This window comes from Otolemur garnettii, unplaced genomic scaffold (genome assembly GCF_000181295.1).
Source record: "Otolemur garnettii isolate 467f Iridium unplaced genomic scaffold, OtoGar3 scaffold00018, whole genome shotgun sequence".
Classification (NCBI taxonomy): Eukaryota; Metazoa; Chordata; class Mammalia; order Primates; family Galagidae; genus Otolemur; species Otolemur garnettii.
The window spans coordinates 18,157,122-18,179,245 of record NW_003852413.1 but is presented as its reverse complement, the minus strand read 5'-3'; the positions used below and the strand labels follow the sequence as shown (position 1 = coordinate 18,179,245).

The window sequence follows — 22,124 nt, the reverse complement described above, 5'->3', positions numbered from 1 at the left end:
AAAAAAAAAAAAACAAAAAACTAATTTCTAGTTAAGAAGTATTAGGCTGGACACAGTAGCTCATGCCTAACACTCTTAGAGGCCACGTTTGGGAGGATCCTTTGATCTCATGAGTTTTAGACTAAGCCTGAGCAAGCGTGAGATCCTCTCTCTACTAAAACTAAAAAACTGAGCCATGAATTGTGGTGGGCGCTTGTAATCCTGGTACTTAGGAAGCCTAGGAAGATCACTTAAGTTCAGAGTCTGAAGTTGCTGTGAGCTATGATCCCAGGACATTCTAGCTTGGGACAACAGAGTCAAACGACCATAAAAAAACAAAAATACAGTAAACAAAAAAATTATTTATCTCCTAGTATTTTCACATCTGTCATTAGCAACAGTGGCTTGGCTTTCAAAATGGAATGAAAGATCTTTCTTCTTCTTCTTTTTTTTTTTTTAAAGAGATAGAGTCTTACTTTATCACCCTCGGCAGAGTGCTGTGGCATCACAGCTCACAGCAACCTCCAACTCCTGGGCTTAGGCAATTCTCTTGCCTCAGCCTCCTGAGTAGCTGAGACTATAGGTAACCACCACAATGCCCAGGTATTTTTGTTGAAGCTTGGCCAGGGCCAGGTTTGAACCTGTTACTCTCAATATATGGGGATGGCGCCCTACCCACTCAGCCACAGGTGCAGCCTGAGAGATCTTTCTAATATATAAACATCTCCAAGATCGTTCTCATAGTTAGTTTCCATATCACATGAATTCCTGTTAACCATGATAAAAATAAAATAGAAAAACCTTGGCTGATTTGCAGATACAAGAAGAATGGCTAGTTTTACCCACAATTTAAAGAGCCAGCATTGCTTACTGGCTCTAATTATGATTTGAAGCATAATGAAAATAATAAACATTGTTGTGAGAATTTGACATTCCTAAGTCACTGGGACTTAAATCAAGAAATGTTAATATTTATAAAAGCTAATCATAAAAGCCAGGCCATTACCTTTTAAGGAAAGTAAAAAGTGAAAGAAATAAATGAGTACTCTTTGAATTTATAAAGCAAAGAAAGTGTGGTATTAAAGAGAAAGAGGACTAGGGTCAGTTGGCCCACACCTAATAATCCCAGCACTTTGGGAGGCTAAAGTTGGAAGACTGCTTGAGGCCGGCTTGAGAGTACCCTGGGAAACAATGCCAGACTTCATTAGCCATATTTGATGGAGCATACCTGTAGTTCTAGCTACTCTGGAGGCAGAGGCAGGAGGACTGCTTCAGCCCAGGAGTTCAAGATTGCCGTGAATTATAATTGTGCCATTGTACTTTAGCCTAAGTGAAAAGAGACCCTCTCTCAAGCCTAAGTGAAAAGAGACTGTCTCAAAACTAAAATTTTTTTTAAGTTGAGAAAAAATAGGCAAAGGGAAAGAATCAGTGAAGAGGGGGATGTGAGCTAGCTCTATCTAAGAATACAGAAGATGATAGTTTTATGCTCATTACAGAATAAGAGTTAGTCACCCAAAGAAAAAGCATTTATAACATTATTTTAAGTTTAATTTATATGTGTTCCAATGCCCCAGAAAGGTTACCTTACTACTCAAAGGTGTCTCCTGATTCCAAATATTATTCCATAATGCCACACCTGTTCTGGCAGTGGTATCTTGGTAGGCAGGAACTGCTTTTAAATTGTACAATCAACTACACAAACAGGTAGAAAGGCCCTGTGTTGCCTATTTAGGAATGTAGATCTCGAAATGCCGAAGTGATAAAAGAAGATATAGTTCCCTTATAGTTTAGCCAAGGTAAGGATCCTAGTTACAAAGAATAAATTGTGCGCCAAAGCTATACCCTGAATTCTTACTCATTTCCCCTTGTCTATCTTTTTTATACTTACCAACTTATCAGTCCCATGATCTGTCTTCACCTCAGAACTAAGTGGAAGAAATGAGTCTGTCGTTGTGTGCTCTGGGGAAGGTGCCTCCCCAAGAACTATTAATCCCTGCAGGACAGAGAAGAGAGAAACAGCGTTGAGTGATATAAATTACAAATTCAATTTAACTCTGAGCCAGGAGTTAATCTCAAAAGGATTGAGGTTAGTTAGCTTACCTGTGGCCTTTTCTCTATCCTATGGTTCAAAAACTATGCCAGCAGCAACTTTACTTCTCCTCTTAAAAGTAAAAGGCTTAGCAGTAGCAGAGTTATTTACTAAGGCATAAGACTCAAACTCAAGCTTCACCCTCTCTTCTACTTGAATACTCTGACATACGTGTCTTGTTAGCCATTTAGCATCTTTGTTCAGATCTTCCAGATCTGTAATCTTACCAGATTATGGTACTTCCAACTAGACTGTACTGGATTAATAGTAGCAATGCAATTTCTCTTCTTTACCTAATCACAGACATGGTTTCAGGATTACTAAAGTTGAAAGTGTTACTATTCTAAATCATGACCTCAACCAATTGTATCTGAGCAAACACCTGAGTGAGAACAAGTATGGTGGCTAAGCCCTACAACTTTGGGAGGTGGAAGACTGCTTGAGGCCAGCCTGAACAAAGATGAGACTCTTGTCTCCATCAAAAAAATGGAAAAATTAGCTGATCATGATAGCACCTGCCCATAATCCCAGCTACTAAGGAAGCTAAAGTAGAAAGATCGCTTGAGCCATTGTACTCTAGCCTAAATGATAAGACTCCATCTCAAAAAAAAAGACAAGAGAAACAAGAAGTGTCCCTTGTAATTCATGAGACGCCAAGAGCTTAAAAAACTGTCCCCAAAGCACCTGGTTTTTTATAAGCACAAATATTATCTCAGATTAAATTCCTGCTTAACTGCAAATTCAGATCTCCCATTTATCCCAGGAAATAAAAAGAAATTGAAAACAAACCCACAAATCCTCTCTATAGCAGGCATGATGAGCCCAGCTTAGTAAAGGTGGAAGTTAGCTTACTATGAAAATAATAAACAAATACATAAACCCCTCCAGGAATAAAAAGAAAGGTGACCAAAATCACTTTATGACACTGAAATAGAAAGGCTGGGATCCAAGTGACCAAGGCTCCCAGCCGTGGCATTCTACTCAGGGTGACAGAGACTCAATCTCAAAACAAAGAATAATTAATAACAACAAAAACAAAACAACTACATATCATTTACTACATACTCAAGGTACATAAATTGTTTTCCTTTCTCCTTCTAAGGCACAGAAGCATCTTTTAAAAAAAATAAGCTCACAAAATATGAAAATTAAAATAACACAATAGTATAGAGAAAAGTACAGAGGAGTTCCTAGAAATTGTATTCTTTCTCCAGAGAGCAACAAGAATTGTTGTTCCCAAAAGGGACCTTACTCACTTAACAGTTTGGAATGTAATACCTAATTTGACAGAACAGAAACTGGTGTCTGGATCACAGAATCACCACACAGTTGCTTTCAAATACCTATTTTTTGTTAATATGCCATCTTAAGAAAACTAATACTAACAATAAAGTAAATTCTTAGGGAAAAAAGCCCAACATCTACTGAACTCCCCACCCAAAGACAAATTTATAACTCAATAGCTAATCATCAAATCTAGATTCATCGCATGACCTGTACAACCCACGCAGTTCCTGCAAATTTTGTAGCAGGACAGGAAATGGGAATACCAACCCAAGTACTAAGACACAGGGAAAATTCCTTCCATTTCAGTAACTCAAAAAATAACCAAACACTTAAAGTGACTGCTAACTTGAGCAATAGCACTGGAGCCAGACACCCAAAAGTCAGCTCTGCACTCGCTTAGATGTATGAACAACTTAAACTCTTTGACTCTCCATTTCTTATCTTTAAAACTAAAGATGACAAGAAAGTGCTTAGTAGAGTGCCTGGTACATAGTAAGTGCTCAAAGACTTCTCTTATTTAATAGCGTTACATAAAGTCCAAATGCATGTGAATATATCATTGTGGGAGAATTCCATGATTTATTTGTTAGACTGGGTTGAATAGTGTCCCCTCGAAAATTGAAGTCTTCCCAGAACCTGTAACTGTGGCGTTCTTTGGAAGCAGGATCTTTGGAGATGTAATCAAAATAAAATAAGCCCTGTAGTGGGGGCTGAAAATCCGGACAAAGACATACAGAGGAAAATGGTCATGTGAAGGTGGGAGGCAGCAATAAGAGTGATGTAGCTACAGGCCAAGGATTGCCACTTATCACCAGAAGTTAGAAAAAGGCAAGGAAGGATTCTTCCCTAGAACCTTCAGCACTGCTCTGATGACTCCTTAATTTCAGACTTCTAGCCTCTAAAACTATGAGACAATTTGGTGCATTTTAAGCCACCCACTTTATAATAGTTTGTTATGGCTGGAGGTGGTGGGTTCAAACCCAGACTCGGCCAAAAACTGCAAAAATATATATATATACTTACTCCTCTCCTACAAAAAAAAAAAGAAAAAAAGAAAGAAAAAGAATATACTTACTGTGCTTTGAACTTCTTTTGAAAATAATCTAATTAATTATCCTTAAAAATTTTTGTAGAACACCTAAGATCCTCAAGTCTACCACATACAATTATCTATAATAATTGATAACAATAATAAAAAACTATATGACTGATGTGTATATTTATTGTACTTTATTTTTACTATTTTAATGTATTTTATAGTGTACTCCTTCCACTTATAAAGAAAAGCTAATTACAACAATATCCTCAAGTAGGTCCTCAAGAAGTATTCCAAAAGAAGGCACTGTTAGTACAGGAGATGGCAGCATCATGTTTTTGTTCCAGAAGACCTTCCAGTGGAACAAGATACAAAGGTGTCTAGGACAGTAATACTGACGACCCTGACCCTTGGCAGGACTAGTTAATGTGTATATTTGTGTCTTAGTTTTTAATATGAAAAGTTAAAAGCACGGAGGCTCACGTCTGTAATCCCAGCATCTGGGAGGCTAAGGCAAGCAGAACGCCTGACCTCATGAGTTCAAGACCAGCCTGAGCAAGGGTGAGACCCCCCCATCTCTAAAAACAGCCTCGCATTGTGGCGGGCACCTGTAGTCCCAGGCAATACAATTGCTTGAGCCCAAGATGCCATGGCACTCTACCTAGGGTGACAAAGTAAAAGTCTGCCTCCAAAAAAGAAAAAATGTTTAAAAGAATTTACTTTTAAATAGAAGAGACTTGTAGATTAAGTATAGGGAAAAAAAAATCTTTGTACAAGTAAATAATGGGTTTGTGTTTTAAGAATAAGTATTATTATAAAAGCCAAAAGGTTAAAATAAAAAGTTTATCGTATCAAAAGGTTACTGCAAGCTAAGGTTATCTTTGAAGAAAGAAAAATCTTTCAAAAAAAAATTTAGCATAGCCTAAGTACACAGTGTTTATAAAATCTGTAATAGTGTATGGTAATGTCCTAAGCCTTAATATTCACTCACCACTTAACTGACTCACCCAGAGCAACTTCTAGTCCTGTAAGCCCCATCCACTGTAACCGTTTTTGTTTTTATACCATATCTTTACAGTACTTTCTATGTTTAGTTATGTTGAGATACATAAGTACCTACCATTGTGTTATAACTGCCTACAGCAGTCAGTATAGCAAAACATTGTGCAGGTGTGCAGCCTACAGGCAATAAGCTGTATACCATATAGTCCAAGTGGATAGTAAGCTACACCAACTCAGTTTCTGTCAAGTATACTCTGATGTGTACGTGACAAAATCACCTAATACCACAATCAAGATGCATCTTATAATTGCTGTTCTCCCTAGTTTAGGGGAAATCATTTCTTTTTGCTATGCAGAATAGAGGTGCATCTTACAATCAACAGCATCTTAGGTTCTATGAAATGTGGTAGTTTTGTAACAGGGAACTAAAATAACATAACATATATAACATACACATACATAAACCCACATACATATATTTATGAATGTACATAAAAAGATGAAGCAATACTTACTAGTACTATTATACTCAGTTGTTACTAAGAGACATTAGTTCTCAAATACAGAAATTCTCCCTGAACTACTGGCTGTGAAAACCTAGAAACAAAAAGTGAAGGCGTACCTGATAGAGAAAGACTGTTTTTTTTCTCCTTGGGATTGGCATATCGAGTCACATGGATGTGGTCCACCATTTGAGTTCACATTCTACAAACCTCACTTTAAAATTTCCTTTGCAAAGAGCTAAGGAAAGCAAAATATTCATGACCCGTGGAATATTTTTCACTTTTGCTCTAGCTAATTTTTAACAAAGTCAGTTGGGATTTAATTTGTTCTCTAAGGGAAAAAAAAATTTTTTAAGTGCATCCCCAGGACTGTGTCCTCAATTATAATGTTTAACCAAACTTTTGGAGATTTATATATAAACCGAATTTGGAGAGAAGCCTGAAGAAATCTCCAGTGGAAATTACAGAATAAAAGATAGATATATATGTATATATGTATTTGTTGATGACAGGGTGTCACTCTGTTGCCTAAACTAGAGCACAGTGGCATGATCATAGCTCACTGCAGCCTCAAGTGATTCTCTTGCCTCAGTCTCCTGCATAACTGGGACCACAGTCATACACCACTCTGTCCAGCTAATTTTTAAAAATTTTTATAGAGACAGGGTCTCACTGTTTTGCCATGGCTGGTCTCAAACACCTGAGCTCAAGTCATCCTCTCACCTCAGTACCCCAATGTGTTAGCATTACAGGCATGACCTATAGCACCTGCCCAGGAATTTATGGCATAAAAGTTTAAATGATACAGGAGACTACAGAACTTTTACTTCAAACGCTGATAATTTTATTTATCTTGTTAGTTGATCAACCTTTGTCCTTTGGCTTGTAAGTATATACTGTTCATGGTATAGCAATTTTCTTAAAGCTTTGACTAGTACTAAGGAAAAGCATTATGGCACTTATTTTTAGGAGCAACAGATTTTATCTAGAGCCCTATGTCATGTTAGTCACAGAGCTCAACCATACCAAACTATTAAGACTTAAAAAAAGAAAAAATACTCTGTAAGAACAGAAGCTCCATGAGCGCAGGACTTCTGTTCACCACTGTGACTGGACTATGCTGTTATGTGGTAGGCACTCATTATTTGCTGAATCCATTTGCTTTCTGTGCAAATGTCTTGAGTCACATCCAATCTGATTAGAGGACATTTTTCAAGTTGATTTTTCAAGAAGTAAAACTATGCATAATGTCAACTGTCAAAAGTTGTGCAGTAGCAATCAGTCCTCCACAGACAGGAGAACACAGGAAAATAAAAATTCTAATCACCAATGTCTAATTTTGCCTGAATAATCTTCTAGTGAAAACCCTATTTCTCCACAAGAAATCAAGGGAAGCTTGCCAATAAAACAAAAACGCGTCTAAGAAAAACTGCAGGAAGATGAAAATCCTCCATAGTACTTTTCCACAAATGTAACAGATATCAGAGTTATATGAATACCTTACATTATATACTCTCTTTCTCTTGTGACACTCACACTGTTTTGTTAAAAACATTATATTCTGGGGTGGTGCCTGTGGCTCAAAGGAGTAGGGCAATGGCCCCATGTACTGGAGGTGGCAGGTTCAAACTCGGCCTGGGCCAAAAAAAAAAAATTATATTCTAACAGTGTTTTCTGAACTACCCTAAGCAGTATCGGGCTCTTAAATTAAATCACTATATCAGATCACTAAACTATTTACTATGAAATAGTTAAGCCTTACTGAAGAGGTGGGAGGGGTACAGGGTAAGAGGGGTAATTACCTTATTAGCACGTATCTGTTTGTAAATGTCTGTTTGCTGCCGAATTCGATATTCCAAGTCAGAAACATGAGCCTGAAGCCAGTTCCAGCGGCTGACAATAGCTGCTCGGTCTGCAGCCCATCTCCATTCTGACCTGCGTCTCCTAAAAGGAAATAAAGTGAATGAAATCCATAGGCAGCAGCAGTATCCATGGGTAAGAATTAGGAGTAGGCCTTTATATACACTAATTCTAGTGTCAAGAAAGACCTAAGACACACCATCACCCATATATATACACTCCCAACAGGACACACTTGGATAAAACCCTTCCTATAGGTACTTCCCAAATTAAGTGGAACTGCCTCCTAGTATCCTGTTCCTGTAGCATCTATTTTTCTGAAATTAAATTTTTCATGAGATATTAGCATTTTCTATGTTAAAATAAGACAGATATAAAGACAACCTATACAGAAAATCCAAGAGACATTATAAATTATTAAAGCTAGTTAAGAATTCAGCAAAGGTGCTGAGTAAATATCAACATAAACTAATAGAAAAGTAAAAAATATATATATTGGGGGGGGGGGAGTTAGATAGTCTCACCCTGTTGCCCAGGCTAGAGTGCCATGACATCAGCCTAGTTCACAGCAACTCTCTTGCTCAAATGATCCTCCTACCTCAGACTCCTCAGTAGACTACAGACATGTGCCACCACAGCTGGCTAATTTTTTCTATTTTTAGGAGAGATGGAGTCTCAGACTCCTAAGCTCAAGCAGTACTCCTGCTTTGGCCTGAGTGCTAGAACTACAGGAGTGAGCCATCACACCTGGCCAAAAAATGCATGTATTTTTTTTTTTCTTTTTGAGACAAGAGTGCTGTACTATCACAGCTCACAGCAACCTCAAATGCTTGGGGGCTCAAGTGATCCCTCTTGCCTTAGCCTCCTGAGTAGCTGAGACTATAGGTACCCACCATAATGCCTGGCTAATTTTTCTATTAATAGTAGAGACAGGTCTCAATCTTACTCAGGCTGGTCTTGAACTCTTGAGCTCAAGCAATCCCACCTCGGTCTCCCAGAGTACTAGGATCACAGGCATGAGCCACTGTACCCACTCCAGAAAATACTCATTTTTAATAAGCAATATTTATAATACCAATGCAAGGTATTATGACATAAAAATATAGGGAAAATAATAAAACCTGGAAGGCATAAATATCTATATAAATGACAGCATACATTTTTTTTAGGATAGCAAGTTGTGCATACATCTAGAAATTCAAAGAAATCCCTAAATCCCCTACAAGGCTTTTAATGTAAGGTGAGAAACAGATCCAAAATTTCACATGAAGAAAAAACCAAATGTCAAGAAATTTGGAACAAAATTGTCAGGCAACACAACTTATTACAAAGCTATAATAATTAAGGCAGTGTAGAACAGACAGTAATCGAACAACAGACAGACTACACAGGACCTAGAAACTTAGAATTAAATGTATAAAAGATATGGCATTCAAATTAGTGGGGAAGACTGAACTATTGAATATATTATACTGATCAGTTTGTTAGATGGAAAAAGTAAAATTAGCTCTCTTCATGATGTAATCGCTAAATCTGAACCGCCAAACTTTAAAAAAAAAAAAAAAAAGGAGTATCTCTTCAGGACTTATAGAAGGAAAGGATTTCTTAAATAAGACACAAAAACATCACCTAATTTTCAACATATAATAAAAGACCAAATAAAGTTAAAAGGGAAGCTACTGCAGTAGAAGATAGCCAGTAGCACATGTAACTAAAGATTAAACATCATAGAAACTTCTAATGATATAGTGTTTAGCAATTACTTTATGTATTAATATTACTAAATGTCAACAATGTTGAATGGAAATAGTAAAGAGACCGGAGAACATATAAAGAACTCATATACTACAAATTCCCAATAACAGTTCTCATATCTCTGGGAAAGGGGGTACAATGTAATGTTGACATCTCTTTTTCAAAAAAGATGTCAACATTACATTGTTTAAAAAAGAGATATCTCTTTAAAAATATAGAAATGTGGTATCGTTTTAACATTCTTTAAATATTAGAGGCTCAGTGCCTGTGGCTCAAGCGGCTAAGGCGCCATCCACATACACCTAAGGTGGTGGGTTCGAATCCCCAGCCCGGGCCCGCCAAACAACAATGATGGCTGCAACCAAAAAATGGCCAGGCATTGTGGTGGGCGCCTGTGGTCCCAGCTACTTGGGAGACTGAGGCAGGGGACTCGCTTGAGCCCAGGAGTTGGAGGTTGCTGTGAGCGTGATGCCAGGGCACTCTACCCAGGGGGATAGCTTGAGGCTCCGTCTCAAAAAAAAAAAAAATATATTAGAGAGGGTACATGATACCTACTATATTCTGTAATAAAAACATTGCATAATTTACAACAAAATTATTTTTCCTAGCCCTATTTCCAATCAGAATACAAATACTCATCCCTAAAAATTTTAAGTAGTGATTATACATGAACTTTTACACAGTCTCTCAATGGGACAAAACATAACCTAATGTCAATAATAAAAGAGAACAAACCAGAGTCAGGTTAGAAAGGAGTATCCAACTGTGGGATATTAATTAAGTCCAAGGGAATAGGTGCTATGGCTTACAATTTAATCACAGCATTTAGGAGGCCCTGCCTAGTTCAAGACCAGCATGGACAACACAGAGAGCCCCTGTCTCCACAAAAACATTTTTTAAAGTAGCCAGGCAAAGTGGTGTGTGTTGTAAAATCCTAACCAGTCAGGATGCTCAGGCAGGAAGACCACTTGAGTCCAGGAGCCTGGGCTGTGATTCTGCCACAGCCTGGGTACCAGAGGAAGATGCTGCCCACCTCCAGAAAAAAGGAAGGAAAGGAAAGGAGAAAGAATAAAAGGAAAAAGAAAGGAGAAAAGTGACCAAGGATAGCTAGCAATAGTATGTTAACTTCCGTATGGGCCAAACATTAGCCACTCAAATCAATGACTGTGATAAAGTATTATCAATTATTTCCCTTTTACAGAAACAAGGCATTTAATAGTTCCCTAACCTTGACAGAACCAGTATAAGATAAAATTATTTTTAAGTACATTTGTCTGTTTCAGTGTTGGCTGCAGGTCTAGTTCTAGCTCAAATCTAGGAAAGCACCTCAAGGTATCAAGAATAACCTAGGGTAGCCGGGCACAGTGGCTCATGCCTGTAATCCCAGCACTCTGGAAGGTTGAACTGGCTGGACTGCCTGAGCTCAGCAGTTCTACACCAGCCTGAATAAGAGTGAGACCCCCATCTCTAAAAATAGCCAGGCGTTGTGGCAGGCGCCGGTAGTCCCAGTTACTTGGTTAGCTAAGGCAAAAGGATCACTTGAGCTGAAGTGTTTGAGGTTGCCGTGAGTTATGACACCATAGCACTCTGCTGAGGGTGCCAAAGACTCTATCTCAAAAAAAAAAAAAAAAATTTATTCTTGAATTATAAAAAGACCCTACCCTCCAAAGAGAAAAAGCTAGCTACACCTCAAATGAGTTTTATTACCTTTTAAGGCTCACGATCTTCCTGTTCTGCAGTATCTCTTGGTTGTTCACGTTCCTTTCATTTTTTAAAGTTACCACTATACCAGGTACCCATCAATCACCCCCACTGGCTACTCTAACAGCATCCTTTGCAGGTCATCCCAACACCAGTCAATGATACGACTTTCTTCAATAAATTTACAAACTAATCTCTTGCAGTCACTCTTAAGTTTAACGAATCACATAGGTCCTTTATTTCTTTTCAAATTCTGAGTATTCAAGGAAGTACAACAGTGTAAGAAGAATCAAGTATTGTAAAAGATATCTGAAGCCAAAAACTGATGATAAAATTGACAGAAATCTATTTAATTACAGTTTACTCACAGATAAATCTGTTCTACAAACTGACAGTTGCCAGCCAAAACCTTCTTAATAAAAACCAAAGCAAAGAAAAGATAATTTCTTGGCAAATTCATGCCACTTCCTCCCTAGTCATCCTTGGTAGACAAAAAAGATTCTGGCAGTCTCTCCCAAAGATCCTGAACTTAGCTCATAAGCCTTCTCAGGACAGTGTTCAGGACACCAAGCACTCCAAATTGGCAGCAAAGATGAAACCTATTTGTTAATAACCAAACAAATATTTCTTTTCTTTTTCGCCGTCTTGGAAGCTTGAAAATACATTAAAAAATAAATAAAAATAAAAAAATAAAATATTTTAGTCCATGCAAATTTTTATAATTATCTTTTTTTCTTCTATATTAATGAAAGGAGATCAGAAGAAGCAGGCCTACTACACAGGGTATTCTCTGTAGTAACAATATAAAGTGAGGCCAGGTGTGATGGCTCACACCTATAATCCGAGGCAAGGGGACTGCTTGAGCTCAAGAGTTCAAGACTAGACTGGGCTAAAGCAACCCCCCCCAGCCCCGCCCAACTGCAAGTCCCCATCTCTAACAACTAGCTGGGAGTTGTGGCAGGCGCCTGTAATCCCAGCTACTTGGGAGGCTGAGGCCAGAGAACAGCCTGAGCCAAGAGTTTGAGGTTGCCGTGAGCTACGACACTATAGCAATCTACTGAGAGTGACAAAGTGAGACTCCACATCTCAAAAAAAAAAAAGAAAAAAAAAAAAAAGGCTTGGAGCCCATAGTCAGTAGTTAGGGTGCCAGCCACATACACTGGGGCTGGCAGGTCTGAACCCAGCCCGGGTCTGCTAAAAACTAGCAGTGACAACTGCAGCAACAAAAAAAAGCTGGGTGTTGTGGCAGAAGCCTGTAGTCTCAACTACTTGGGAGGCTGAGGCAAGAGAAGCTTAAACCTATCAATTTGAGGTTGCTGTGAGCTGTGACACCACAGCATTCTACCCAGGGCAACATTGGGAAACTCTGTCTCAAAAAAAAAAATGGAAAGCAAAGTGAGCCTGGTTATATTTGGGGGGAGACTAATAAACTAATTAAATAAAGGTGGCCAAGGTAATTCAGCAATTCTCAATTTCTGAACAGGTTTTATATCTATTATATAATGCTTTAGAACTAGAATTGATTTTCCATAGAAAGTTGTCACGTTATTATTCCATAATGCTGCTCAAGCTTTTGAGTATCTATAATGAAAAATGGAAAACCCCATCCCAAGTGTCCACAGAATATCTTGTATTCAAAGCAAGCAATGTCCTTGCTTCGGCAACATACACGCTAAAATTGGAACGATACAGAGAAGATTAGCATGGCCCTTGCGTAAGGATGACAGGCAAAATACCAGCAACATGAGCAGAAAGCTGAGGTGTTAGTAAAGTGGAGTGATATACAATTAGCAAGTCTGGGATGAGCTATGAAGATGTTACCATATGCCAGTGGCAGGGCAGATTGTTATCACAAGAACAAGACTTTAACATCATATGGTTTTTTCCTTAACAAAAGCAGTAAGAGATAGAAACTTAGCTCATCAGAGGCAAAGGCAGGTATCCTTATAACCCTATATTCAAAATAATATAAATTATTACTCTGATAATTTAGAGTTCAAGAGATAGTGATTTAATATTAGGGACATGCTTGATACTATACAGACTTCAAAAAGGAACATAGGACAAAGGTTACAGAATTACACTTTAAATACAACGATTTGGTTTCTTTGTTATCAACAATGAAGAGATATATGAATTCCAATATTAGTAAGTCATTGAACTCTTTCTTGTTGCTTATTCTATGGTAACAATTAGTGAAATAATTGCTTTAACTGTGTGTGTGAACAGGACTCCAGAATGCCTTCAAATGATTTTGCTGTGTGCATTATCTCAAAATGTATACTGCATGTACTGTGGCTACCAAATGAGTTAGAATTCCTTTAACTTTTTTTTTCTCCTCGCTATAAGCTTTTTTATAGGTAAATTGGCCTTATCTGCTATGTTAAAATCCACTAAAATTTTATACTATGAATTGCTTTCTGGTCACCTAAATGCAATAAAATACAGTACCAGTATTTACCTTTGTGTAACCACATGATTAATAAATTTCAGTGTTGCCAGCCATGATTTATATAAGAAATATTTGTTGTATAAATAGATTTTTTATGTCATGTGAACTTATATAGTTCTTTGTACAGGGTTAGTAGACTATTACCACACTATCTAAAACTTAGGTTGCTTTACTGAATTCAAGAATAGAAATTATTGTCTGTACCTGAGCAAAAAAAACCTTTTCTTTTAGAAATAAAAAACTCTGTACAAACACTATATATACCATACAATGAAAATAATCTTTTTCCCTTCACAAATTTAGAGTTCAGCTTATATGTTGATAAAAATTAGTTTTTCTTTTTTCTTTTTTAAAGACAGAGCCTCAAGCTGTTCCCCTGGGTAGAGTGCTATGGCATCACAGCTCACAGCAACCTCCTGGGCTCAAGCAAGTCTCCTGCCTCAGCCTCACAAGTAGCTGGGACCACAGGCACCCGCCACAACGCCTGGCAATTTTTTTTTTTTGGTTGCAGCCATCCTTGTTGTTTGGCAGGACGGGCTGGAGATTTGAACCCGTCACCTTAGGTGTATGTGGCTGGCGCCTTAGGCGTTTGAGCCACAGGCGCCAAGCCCTGTTTTTAGTTCTTTAAAGCCGCTTTAAACGATACTGTTAATGGAAATGTTTCATTAGAAAAGGACAGATTGACCTAGAAGCAGATTTTTGCTCCTTCCTGAATCTCTGGTTTGGCCCTCCTGCCTCTACTCCAAGTCTTCACCATGTCCATCAGGGTTACCCAGAAGTCCTACAAGGTGTCCACCTCTGCCCCACGGGCCTTCAGCAGCCATTCATACAGCAGTGGGCCCGGTGCCTGCATTAGTTCCTTGAGCTTGTCTTGGGTGGGCAGCAGCAGCTTCTAGAGTGGCCTAGGCACTGGCCTGGGTCTGGGTGGAAGCTACGCCAGGATTGGAGGTATTGGAGGGGGCGCGGGGCGGCGGTGGCATCACAGCTGTCATAAGTGAACCAGAGCCTCCTGAGGTTGCTCAACCTGGAGGTGGACCCCAACATTAAGACTGTGCAGATCCAGGAAAAGGAGGCGATCAAGACCCTCAACAAGTTTGCCTCCTTCATCAACAAGGTGCACTTCCTGGAGCAGCAGAACAAGATGCTGGAGACCAAGTGGAACCTCCTGCAGCAGCAGAAGACGGCTCGCAGCAACATGGACAGCATGTTTGAAAGCTACATCAACAACCTTCAGCGACAGCTGGACACACTGGGCCAGGAGAAGCTGAAGCTGGAGGCAGAACTTGGCAACATGCAGGGCCTGGTGGACTTCAAGAATAAGTATGAGGAGGAGATCAACAAGCATACAGAGTTGGAGAATGAATCTGTCCTCATCAAGAAGGATGTGGATGACGCATACATGAACAAGGTGGAGCTGGAGTCCCGCCTGGAAGGGCTGACTGATGAAATCAACTTCCTCAGGCAATTGTATGAAGAGGAGATCCATGACCTGCAGTCCCAGATCTCAGACACGTCAGTGGTCCTGTCCATGGACAATAGTTGCTCCCTGGATATGGACAGCATCATTGCTGAGGCCTGCGCCCAGTACAGGGAGATCACCAACTGCAGGTGGGCTAAGGCTGAGAGCATGTACCAGACCAAGTACGAGGAGCTGCAGGTGCCGGCTGAAAAGCATGGGGATGACCTGTGGCACACGAAGATGGAGATCTCCGGCTCAGAATAAGATCAAAGCTCTCAAAGGTCAGAGCGCTTACCTGGAGGCCTTCACCGCAGATGCTGAGCAGTGTGAGGAGCTGGCTCTTAAGGATGCCAACACTAAGCTGGCCCAGCTGTAGGCCGCCCTGCATTAAGCCAAGCAGGACATGGCTCAGCAGCTGCGGAAATACCAGGATCTGATGAATGTAAAGCTGGCCCTGGATGTGGAGACTGCTGGAGGGAGAGGAGAGCCGGCTGGAGCTGGGGGTGCAGAACAAGGGTATCCACACTAAGACCACCAGTGGCTACTCAGGTGGCCTGAGCTTGCCCTATGGGGGCCCCACAAGCTCTCGCTTCAGCTATGGCCTGAGCTCCTTCAGCTGCACCAGCTCCAGGGCTGTGGTTGTGAAGAAGTTTGAGACCCAAGAAGAGAAGCTGGTGTCTGAGTCCTCTGATATCCTGCAAAAGTGAGCTGTCACTGCAGCCCCTCCAGTCCACCCTCTCACACGGCTGCCACGGAGCCTGTGGAGGAGGCTGTTGTGCCAGGGAGCACATGGAACAGGAGACCCACCAGAGGCTCAGCCCTATCCCTCAGCCCATCCTTGTGGGGAGTTTACCACCTGGGTAAATTTACATACGCCCCCAACTAAAAACCAATTTGATTGCCTTTTTCCAAAATAAACCCTCAACTGTATTGCCAACAAAAAAAAAAAAAAAGAAAGAAAGAAAGAAAGAGAAAAAGAAAGGACAGATCAGCCTCCACAACTATAGCTCAGCAGCTAGGGCACCAGCCACATACACCAGGGCTGGCGGGTTTGAACCCAGTCTCGGGCTGCCAAACAACGACACCTGCAACAACAACAACAAAAAGCCAGGTGTTGTGACAGGTGCCTATAGTCCCAGCTCCTTGGGAGGCTGAGGCAAGAGAATCACTTAAGCCCAAGTGTTTGAGGTTGCTGTGAGCTGTGACACCACAGCACTCTACCCAGGGTGACAGCTTGAGACTGTCTCAAAAAAAAAAAAAAAACCCAGATCAACACTGGAACTTTTACATAAGGAGATTTAACCACTAATAAGTGTATGGGGACAATTTTATTAGAAATTGTACACTGAATCCTCAAAGGTGTCAATGATACAATCTTGTCTATTGCACCATAAGAGGCAATGATCTGAATCACATAACTCAGAGATGGTTACCATTAATTCTGCTAAAATACAAGTGTTAAGAAATGTAATTTATGCTAACAGAGAAAATGAAAAGGATTTACAATATAACACCCCTTACTATCAATGTATTGGTAGTCAATGGGTTTAAAAGAGACTATTAATAAATCAACTCCTTGGACTATAACAAAGGCTATCTTAGATGCCTGAAGCACAGCCATAGACAGTAGAGCATAGAGTAACAGGCAGCTGTAGTTGATACTTCCTTTTTTCTTAGACATATGCTATAGCAAAAGCTATTCATTTATTTATAACCAACACTAAACGCTAGACATCGAGCCACATCACACACCAGGCATGAGTGCTGCCTGTAATTAAGCCAACTAATCCTATTCCAAGATGGAATATTTGTATATAAATCCAATAGAACTTCTCTTCCCTGATCTAGAAAATTAAAAAAAATCTCAGGCTGGGCACAGTGGATCATGTGTGTAATCCTAGCACTCTGGGAGGCTGAGACAGAAGGATCACCTGAGATTTTGTAAGTTCATGACCAGCCTGAGCGAGGTCCCCGTCTCTACTAAAAATAGTCAGGTATGGTGCCACTTGGCTATAGTCTCAGCTACTAGGGAGGATGAGGTGGAGGATTGCTTGAACCTGCGAGTTTTTTCTTTTCTTTTTTTGAGACAACAGTCTCAATATGCTGTCTTCAGTAGAGTGCTATGGTGTCACAGCTCAAAGCAACCTCAAACTCTTGGACTTAAATTATTCTCTTGCCTCAGCCTCCCAAGTAGCTGGGACTACAGGTGCCCACCACAACGTCCAGCTATTTTTTTATTGTTGTTGTTGTCATTGTTGTTTGGCAGGGTTCAAACCAGCCAGCCCCGGTGTATATGGCCAGCACTGAGCTACAGGAATGGAGCCTTGAACCCAGGAGTTTGAGGTTGCTGTGAGCTAGGATGATGCCACTGCACTCTAGCCTAGGTGACAGAGTAGGACTCTCTCTCTCAAAAAAAATCTCATTAAAGCAACAACAAAGAAATGGTCCTGAATGGTGATAATTTCTTTTGATTATGTTTCAGACCTTTCATGGCTCTTTCCTTTTAATGCAACACAGGGTGCTTTGCTCAACCAAAAATTGGTAGATAAATTATTTGACAAAGAGTTAAGTACTACTTCCATGTGTATAAGACATTCTGCGACCCTTTAATTCTGAAATCTCCAGGTTATTTACAAAACCAATAAAGTAAAACCAAGATCATCTCAGAGTATACAGTTGACAGATTTGCAGCATCCAGAGTAAGAGTTAGGGTCACCATGGGACAGACTAGGAAATCTTGAAATTACTGAGTCACATTAAAAAAAAAAAGAGAGAGAAAAGGTAAATATTCACTATCTAGCTCAAAAGCATGGTGAAATAAATAAGGGAAACAGCAGGAAAACAGATTTCAAAGCAAGTCCTCACTTTTATTTACTACATGATCCTAAGCATGTAAACGGATTTCTGGAAATAACAGCAATATCTGTCTTATGTGGTTGTGGTATACATAAAATGATGCAACCCTAACTGCAACCTAAAACGTGTTATTAGATAAGAATAACAATTTAAAACCAGAACTTTGTACTTCATCTCATAAAAGGTAAAAAACAAGGAAGAAAAATAATAGAAGAAATAAGATGAAATCTCTTCACACAAATTCAGGAAACAGAGGTATTTTCAGTTAACAAACAATAGGTCATACTCTGAGGGTTTCTTGGGCTTTGCAGTCATCTAAAAGAATTCCACACTAAACAGTAAAACTAAAATAGTCCATTCATTAGAAGAGACACAGTATCATCAGCTACAATTTCAATGACATCAGTCCCCAGAATTTAAAAAGATGGAGGAAATAAAACATGGGAGGCAAGGGGAACAAAACTGTCCAGTGTTAAATATCCCACAGTTTAGTTGTAAAATAAAACCAAGGGAGGAAAAAAACCTTAAATGTAAACTTTCTCTTTCACTTTACGTTACATCAGTTTTCTAGACAAGTGGGTAGTAATAAAAAACAAATGTACAAAAAAAAAAAAAAATTACCAGGGCCAAGTCTAAATAAATAGCCAATCCATCCTGATTGTCCATCTTGGGACTGAATACCAACCATTCTGCTTTACTGCTTAAACCAGATTACCTCTGATACTGAAATGAAATCTGTGTACTTTGGCAGATTCTTTTAGCCAAGTACTTAGCCCATAATGAATTCACCCTCTCTTTCCTACTTTCATTTAAAAACTATTTAAGCAGTTATTATTCAATAGGGATTATAGTAGGGGCAAGGGACACAAAAACAAGAACTGTAGGTCCTTAAGATTTAGAGTTTAATGGGGGAAGATATGTGTTAATAAACAATCATACAAAATATAAGCGATCATAATAATGATACTGGTTTTAGCTTGGGCATCTAAAAAAGACTTCTCTATGGTACACACTTTTTTTTGACACAGTCTCGCTATGTCATCCTCGGTAGAGTGCTGTGGCATCACAGCTCACAGCAACCTCAAACTCTTGGGCACAAGCGATCCTCTTGCCTCAGCCTCCTGATGAGTTGGGACTATAGGCACCCACCACAAAGCCCAGCTATTTCAGAGGCAGGGTCTCACTCCAGCTTAGGCTGGGGTCTTGGAACTCCTGAGCTCAGGCAATCTACATCCACCCCAGCCTCCCAGAGTAGAGGTCTAAACCTTCATGCCCAGCTATGATACAGACATTTAAACAGAGCTCTGAAGTATACATGAGGACTTTGACAAGAGAACTGGCAGAGTCTAAAGATTGTCATCTCAGAAAAAAGAAATGGTTATGTGGCTAGAGCTCAGATAGTGAAGAAGGCAGGAAATACACTCACCTTGATATAGGTCAATAGGGCCAGATTATATAGAACCCAATAATCTATGTTAATTTTATAAAATACAGGCAATCCTGATTTTCTCCTATGTTTTTCATTTACCTTAGGTCCTATTTAAATTAAAAATTTCAAATAGGCTCAGCGCCCATAGCACAGTAGTTACAGCGCCAGCCACATATACCAAGGCTGGCAGATTCGAATCCAGCTCAGGCCAGCTAAACAACAGTGACAACTGCAACAAAAAATAGCCTGGCATTGTGGCAGGCACCTGTCGTCCCAGCTACTTGGGAGGTTGAGGCAAGAGAATCGCTTAAGCCCAAGAGTTTGAGGTTGCTGTGAGCTGTGATGCCACAGCACTCTACCTAGGATGACATAGTGAGACTGTCTCTCCCCCTCCTCCAAAAAAATTTCAAATACAGGCCAAAAGATAAAGAAATTCCTACACCCCCACATAACCACCAACTAACTTCAACTATCAACCCTTCGCCAGTCCTACCTCATCTATAATACTTATCCCCGACCACAGTGGATTATTTTGCATCCAATCCTCCAAATCATACCATTACCTCTATAAATATTTTACTCCATATTTCTAAAAAATAAATTCCTAAAATATATATACAGACATATTTTTTATAATTTAAAAAAACTGATACTACTTAATGTCAAATACCCAGTTTTGGGCCACATTTCTTTTTTCCTTTAATAGAGACAGAGTCTCACTTTAGTGCCCTTGGTAGAGTGCTGTGGTGTCACACAGCTCACAGCAACCTCCAACTCCTGGGCGCTTCTCTTGCCTCAGCCTCTGGAGTAGCTGGGACTACAGGTGCCTGCCACAACGCCCGGCTATTTTTTGGTTGCAGTTTGGCTGGGGCCAGGTTTGAACCCTCCACCCTTGATAAATAGTGCCAGCGCCCTACCCACTGAGCCACAGACACTGCCCTCTGGCCAGATTTCTTAGATTGTTTCAGTTGTTTTGTCGAAATCAGAGCCAAATAAGACCCACACAGTTTACTTAGTTAACATATCTCACTTGTGCAACAGATTCCTTTCTCTGTTTTTCTCCCTATTTGTGGATGTAACAGAGCTATGTCTCCTTTAGAATTTCCCAAATTATGGACTTTGCTGATCATACCTTTGCTACAAAGCCCATAGTTTTCAACTTTATGAACTGACACCTCTAAACTACCTATTTAAAAGAAGAGAGAGAGAGAGAGGTAAGATTCCATTCTGTCGGCCAGGCTAGAGCACAGTAGTGTTATCAAAGCTCAATGGATCCTCCAACTTCTGGCCTCAAGTGATCCTACCACCTCAGCCTCCCAAAGTGCTAGGATTACTGACAGGAGTCACCCCATCCAGCCTCTTAACTACCTTTTAGTTTTCTATAGATCGGTTGACAAATAATTTGTATCTGTACACTTAATCTTTACATGTTTAAGACTGAGATATGTAGGCGGTGCCTATAGCTCAGTGGGTAGGGCACCAGCCACATACACGAAGGTTGGCGGGTTCGAACCCAGCCCAGGTCAGCTAAAACAAGGACAACAACAACAACAAAAAAAACAGCCGGGCATTCTGGCAGTACCTGTAATCCCAGCTACTTTGCGAGGCTGAGAATTGCTTGAGCCCAAGAGTTTGAGGTTGCTGTGAGCTGTGATGGCACAACACTCTACCAGGGCAACGGTTTGAGACTCTGTCTCCAAAAAAAAAAAAAAGAAAGAAAGAAAAAGACCAAGATATGTAATACAACATGTTCAACCTTTAAAGAATTATTTAAGATACTTTAAACTCCTCTCAAAGCCTACCTCTGCCAAGTACAATAAATATAAAACTTCTCCAACACAGTCCCTCAGCATTACTAAGTCAATCTGTATTGTCATGTCCTATGCAAAACTCCAACCTGAAATTTTCCAAGAAAACCTTCTATTTCCAAAGCCCATGCCTTGGTGGGAAAGTCTTTCCTTGGTGAATTGTACCTCACAATACATTACTTCGGATTCTTTGGGCTGAGTTAGGTCTTCTTATTTTGTTATTTGTATGTTCTACATTTCTAAGTCATGGCATATACATGACTGGTTTCTTCTAGATCAGCAGTGCTCAACCTGTGGGTTGTGACCCCTTTGTAACAAGGAAGATACATTGTGGCATTAGGAAGGTTGAGAACCAGTGTTCTAGATTATCTAGGCTTCCTTATGGGCACTACCATGTGTTTTAAACGTAAATCAATTTTCAATGATGTCTGCATGTATGTACTTTACAAATAAGAAATTTGTAAATACAAACAATGATATTAGGCCAATGCCTTATTCTACTTAATTTTCAAACTGCTTAAAAAAAAAAAAAGCTAACTCAAGCCCAAAGGACTCAGAGAGCCTTGCAACACATGTTTCCACATTGAGGAAAAGGCGGCACAACAAAGTAGTATGAAAACAGCTTACAATTCCTGTTAGCTAACTGCAGGACTAGACATGAATTTGAATATGAAGATTTTGAACAAAACATTAACCTAGTTACTTTGACTTTTAAGAGAGGGTAAGACTTATGTGTCAAGAATAAAGCAAAATAAACAAAATACTGAAGGGCTCACAGTTACATAGTATTGCTGCTTCAAAGTGGCTCCTCTAGCATGAACTAATCAGTTTCTGTCTACACCTTTCTTCCTTACAAAAATAAAACTAAGGTTAGGATATTCAAATTCGGCTCGGTGCCTGTGGCTCAA

The 22,124-nt window shown here is 39.7% G+C and overlaps 1 protein-coding gene, 1 non-coding gene and 1 pseudogene across 5 annotated transcripts in view; 2 read left to right on the top strand and 1 right to left on the bottom strand.

Moving 5' to 3' along the window:
• KANSL1 (KAT8 regulatory NSL complex subunit 1) overlaps nt 1-22,124 on the bottom strand; it is a 188,943-nt gene that overhangs the window by 55,029 nt on the left and 111,790 nt on the right. For all 4 annotated transcript variants that reach the window (XM_023510999.1, XM_023511001.1, XM_023511002.1 and 1 more), the window contains exons 3-4: nt 7,699-7,840; nt 1,868-1,972 (exon numbers count right to left, since the gene is read on the bottom strand). In XM_023510999.1, coding sequence (XP_023366767.1) covers nt 1,868-1,972; nt 7,699-7,840 — 247 coding nt within the window. The remainder of the gene's footprint in view (nt 1-1,867; nt 1,973-7,698; nt 7,841-22,124) is intronic.
• LOC111724090 lies at nt 12,859-12,968 on the top strand. Its single transcript, XR_002772457.1, has one exon. It is a non-coding gene; the product is annotated as a U6 spliceosomal RNA (small nuclear RNA).
• LOC105886646 lies at nt 14,297-15,830 on the top strand (annotated as a pseudogene).